At 49.4% G+C, this 5,355-nt stretch overlaps 1 protein-coding gene across 1 annotated transcript in view; it reads left to right on the top strand.

The window, feature by feature from the left end:
- Positions 1-2,385: 2,385 nt before the first annotated feature.
- The window catches only part of PRODH2 (proline dehydrogenase 2), a gene marked incomplete at its 5' end in the record, with an annotated part of 14,686 nt that continues 11,716 nt past the window's right edge, over positions 2,386-5,355 (top strand). The window contains 6 exon segments of the mRNA XM_008048282.1: positions 2,386-2,449; positions 2,696-2,754; positions 2,756-2,959; positions 3,035-3,231; positions 3,321-3,459; positions 3,541-3,627. Of these exon segments, the coding sequence (XP_008046473.1) occupies positions 2,386-2,449; positions 2,696-2,754; positions 2,756-2,959; positions 3,035-3,231; positions 3,321-3,459; positions 3,541-3,627 (750 nt within the window).

The following is a 5,355-nucleotide window of genomic DNA, read 5'->3' as shown; positions in this document are numbered from 1 at the left end:
CCACCGCAGCCTTGACCTGCTGGGCTCCAGCGATCCTTCCGCCTCAGCCTTCCAAGTAACTGGAACTACAGGCGCACGCTACCACACCAAGCTAGTTTTTGATTTATTGTAGAGCCGAGGTCTCACCAAGTTGCCCAGGCGGGTCTCGAACCTGCCGGCTCAGGCAATCCTCTCGCCTCGGCCTCCCAAAGTGCTGGGATTACAGACTGAGCCACCGAGCCCAGCCCTGCTTCCCTTTTAATATGTGTGAATTGGAGGTTGTGCAGTAAAGATCTTGCTCAGCTCCCAGGAGGTAGCCTATAAGCCCTTGTAATAGGCTGCTTGATAAGAAGATCTTTGTTTATCTGGGGGCCTCAGGACATGCAGTATTAACTTGATCTCTAGAAAGGCTAGAGAAAAGGTCAGTCATGCAGGTGGTCAGCCATGCTCACATGACTGACCTCCAATAAAAACCTTGAACACCAAGGCCCGGGTGAGCTTCCCTGGTTGCAATTCTCCGTGCATGTCACTACTCATCATCACCGGGAGAACTGAGGCCTGTTCTCTTGACCCCATTGGGAGAGGGCGATTAGAAGTTGCTTCTGTAGGATCTCTTATTTTGGATGAACATCATATCATGATCCTCTTGCGAAAACCAGGTGTTTGGAAACCCAGAGGAATGGACCCAGAAGAAAAAGAAACAACATTTCTTTAAGATTTTTGCAGTTTTCTTTCTATTATTGGTCTTACTTCATATATTACTTTTTCTTTTGTCTCCTGTCTCATGTCTATAATAAATCAGGCTCTATTTCTGGTGGGGGGAAAAAACAGCAGTTACTTCTGGTGTCTCCTGTCTTCCCTTTGCGAATTGTAATCTGCTTCGTTTCACTGTAATAAACCATAACTGTGAGTACAATGGCTTTTTGAGTTCTGTGAGTCCTTCTAGAGAATGATTGAGCCCAAGGGTGATTAACAGTATATACTTTATTGAACCATAGGGATGATTAATGCTGTATACTTCAGCATGGAGACAGGCATCAATTACATTGTGTATACACACCACTTAATGATCACAGTCAGTTCCTTTTCTTTTTCTTTTTGAGTCGGAGTCTCACTCTGTCACCCAGGCTGAAGTGCAGTGGCATGCTCACGGCCACCGCAGCCTCGACATGCTGGGCTCAGGCGATCCTTCCTCCTCAGCCTTCCAAGTAGCTGAAACTACAGGCATCCACTACCACACCCAGATTATGTATTTATTTATTGTAGAGACAAGTTCTTGCCAAGTTGCCTAGGCTGGTCTCGAACCCGTGGGTTCAGGCAGTCCTCACACCTCAGCCTCCCAAAGTGCCGGATTTACAGGCATGAGCCACTGTGCCTGGCCACAGTCAGTTCCTACTCAGCATATACCGTATACCAGGTTGCATATGTCCATAAATTGGATCCTCATAACAACCCCAGGAGACTGAGAAAACAATACATTTTTTACTCTTCTTGCATTGTGACAAGTATTGTCCATTTGGGAATGTATAAACACAAATTATGGCTTTAAAAAAATACAGGTGCGGTGGCTCTAAACCTGTAAGCACTTTGGGAGACCAAGGCATGAGGTTTGCCTGAGCCCAGGGGTTCAAGACCAGCCTGGGCAATATGGTGAGATCTTGTCTCTACAATAAATCAAAAAATTAACTGGTGTGGTCACATGCACCTGTAGTTCCCACTACTTGGAAGGCTGAGGTGGAAGGATCACCTGAGCCCAGCAGTTCAAGGCTGCGGTGGCTGTGAGCGTGCCACTGCACTCTAGTCCTGGTGATAGAGTGAGACTCTGACTCAAAAAATAAAAATAGATAAATAAATAAAAATTAAAAAATACTACAACGTGAACACCTGTGAATCATCATTCATGTTAAGAAAATAGGACACAGAAGCTCCCATGCCTCTACCCAGTTACATCTCCTCCCACCCCCCAGAGTAACCACTTCTCTGACTTTTGTGATCATCACTTCTTTGCTTTTCTTATTTTGCAGTTTCACCACCCATAAGAGTATCTGCAACATTTGACTGTGGTTTCATCTTTCCTGATTTCATATTTATTGAACAGAATAATACAGCTTGTCCTGTCTGGTGTTTGGTTTCCTTCATTCAACACGGTGTGTGTGAGACTTAGCCATGTGGGTGTGTACAGCAGCAGTCTTTCTTTTTCATGACTGCGTAGTATTCCATTGTATGACTATACCACGATGCATTTTTCCATTCTGTGGGTATAAATGTGGGTGGTGCCCATGTGTGGTTATTACAAACATTCCTCCTCCGAACGTCCTTTCATGTACATGTTTCCTGCTGCCCACGTTCGAGGTCTCTAGGATATGTGCTTAGCATGGGACATCTGGTTATAGGTCATGCGTGTTTCCGAATGTATTCATTTGCACGACACTGTTTCCAATTTTATGACGAAGCAATTGCAAAAAGAGAGGTTAGGTAACTTGTCCAAGATCACAGAGCTAAACTACCTTGAATCCAGGGATCCTTGCTCTGGAGCTCAGGTTCTCCCTAGCATGAGGTTGGCACTGAAAAGTGGGAACTGCTGTGCTAAGGGATATTAGGGACTGTTACTGGGGTTCCTCTCCTGTTACCGTTACTCTGAACTCTGTTCCCATCAGTTAATAATTAACTGCCCCTAAAGGGGCATTTGAGCCTAAAGATTTGCCTAGTTAATCAGTCACCGCCCCTTGGCTGGGCAAGGAGCAGTTGGTGAACCTGCTGCCTCCAAAGCCTCTTCCCCTGGCGTGGAAGCGGCCAGCAACTCACGATGCTCCGGACCTGTCGAGGGCTCTGCTCCCAAGTCGGCCCCTCTGCCGGAGGCTGGCAGCCCCTGTGCTTTGATGGGGGTGCCTTCCACCTCAAGGGCACAGGAGAACTGACACGGGCTTTGCTGGTGCTACGGCTGTGTGCTTGGCCCCCTCTGGTCACCCATGGGCTGGCGGTGAGCAGTGACCCCAAGGACTGGCCTGGAGGGTCCCCACAGCCTGACTCTGAGCCATCCCTCCCTGTCACCCAGCTCCAGGCCTGGTCTCAGCGACTCCTGGGCTCCCGACTCTCACGAGTATTTCTCCGAGCATCCATCTACGGGCAGTTTGTGGCTGGTGAGACATCAGAGGAGGTGAGGGGCTGTGTCCAGCAGCTCCAGACTCTAGGCCTCCGGCCTCTGTTGGCAGTGCCCACTGAGGAGGAACCGGACTCGGCTGCCAAGACTGGGTGAGCAGGGGGTCAGAGCCTGGGAGGCTGGGTGGATGGAAAGAAGCATGTCCCCAGGCTCTAGGCCCTGACGCCTGTTGGCTTGGCAGTGAGGCCTGGTACGAGGGGAACCTTAGAGCCATGCTGCGCTGTGTGGACCTGTCGCGAGGCCTCCTGGAGACCCCGGGCCTGGCGGGGAACAGCCTCATGCAGCTGAAGGTGACAGCACTGACCAGCACTCGGCTCTGTGTAAGGGACAATAACGGTTGGGGTGGGGGAGGGCATGGCTGCCCACCAGGTTCCCCTCACCATGACCAACCCCAATTTCAGAAGGAGCTCTCCTTGTGGGTCACAAGGCCTGGGGCCTCCTTGGAACTGAGCCCCGAGAGGCTGGCAGAAGCCATGGACTCTGGGCAGGTAAGGACCTCGAGTGGGGAGTGCCGGGAAGCAGGCTCTCTTAGACTTGGATATAGCAGACACCCACATGTGGGACGTTCCGCGTATTTAACTACCACGAATTCCCAGGCTTAGAAGGATCAGAGCAAATGTGGCTGTAGCTTAGGGGCATGGTTGAAACAGATAGAATGGGGATCATTCAGGGGCCCCAGGGACAGGGGCTGTTTAGGGACTAGCAGAAAGTATATCAATATGTTATCAATCAGCACAGCCCTACTGGAGTGTGCTGGCTGGACATAAGTTTTTGTTTGTTTGTTTGTTTGTTTGAGTTGGAGTCTCACTCTGTCGCCCAGACTGGAGTGCAGTGGCCGCTCCCGGCCACCGCAGCCTTGACCCGCTGGGCTCCGGTGATCCTTCCGCCTCAGCCTTCCGAGTAGCTGGAACGACAGGCACGCGCTACCACGTCTGGCTCATTTTGATTTATTGTAGAGATGAGGTCTCTCCAAGTTGCCCAGGTGGGTCTCGAACCCACGGGCTCAGGCAATTAACTCATCCCAGCCTCCCAAAGGCGCGGGATGACAGGCTGAGCCACCGAGCCCAGCTGGACATAAGTTTTGATTATACCAACAGGATTTTAATTTGTTCATTCATTCATTCCTTTATATCTCCCTATTATACTTGACTTCCCCACCACCACCGCTGGCAACATTTTGTCTAAGTTGTATCTTCTTGTGACTTTGTTTTGCCAGGTATATACTGTTGGGAGGGCGTATCTTCCCCAACATTTTATTATAAAAAATTTCAAATATACAGAAAGGTCTAAAGAATTGTACAGTGAACACACATATTCCTGACACCTTTAGCATTTAACTGTACTTCCTTTATTTTTGTTTTTTTTTTTTTCCGAGTTGGAGTCTCACTCTGTCACCCAGACTGGAGTGCAGTGGCCGCTCCCGGGTAGCCGGAACTACAGGCACGTGCTACCATGCCCGGCTAATTTTTGATTTATTGTAGAGATGAGGTCTCGCCAAGTTGCCCAGGCGGGTCTCAAACCCACGGGCTCAGGCAATCCACTCACCTCAGCCTCCCAAAGCGCTGGGATTACAGGCTTTGGGCCTATTCTTTGAGCCACAGAGCCCGGCCTATTCTTGTTTTTTTTAAGTTGGAGTCTCACTGTCCCCCAGGCTGGAGCCTGGACCTCCTGGGTTCAGGCAATCCTTCCACCTCAGCCTCCTGAGTATCTGGAATTACAGGCATGTGCCACCACACCTGTTTTTTGTTTTTTCTTGGTAGACGAGGTCTTGCTATCTTACCCAGGCTGGTCTCAAACTCCTGGCCTCAAGCAATCCTCTCAGCCTGGCCTTCCAAAGTGCTGGGATTACAGGCATGAGCCACTCTGCCCAACCTAATCGCCTTTAATTGTTGATGCATTTCGAAGTAAGTTGCAGACATCAGTACAAATGCCCCTTAAATGTTTCAGGATGTGATTCATTAGTTAGAGCTTGGTAATTATTTACAGTACTCCTTTCTTTTGCGGCAAAACACATGAGGTAAAACACATATGATGAACTACATTAAATCATAAATGTACCCTTTGATAAACTTTGACAAATTCACACACCTGAACAATCCCCATCAAGATTTAGAACACGCCGTGCTCGGTGGCTCAGCCTGTAATCCCGCGCCTTTGGGAGGCTGAGGTGAGTGGATTGCCTGAGCCCACGGGTTCGAGACCCGCCTGAGCAGGTG

This window comes from Carlito syrichta, unplaced genomic scaffold (genome assembly GCF_000164805.1).
Source record: "Carlito syrichta isolate Samal-C Ts95f unplaced genomic scaffold, Tarsius_syrichta-2.0.1 Scaffold123311, whole genome shotgun sequence".
NCBI lineage: Eukaryota > Metazoa > Chordata > Mammalia > Primates > Tarsiidae > Carlito > Carlito syrichta.
The sequence above is the reverse complement of the archived record's forward strand: the minus strand, read 5'-3'. Positions and strand labels throughout refer to the sequence as shown.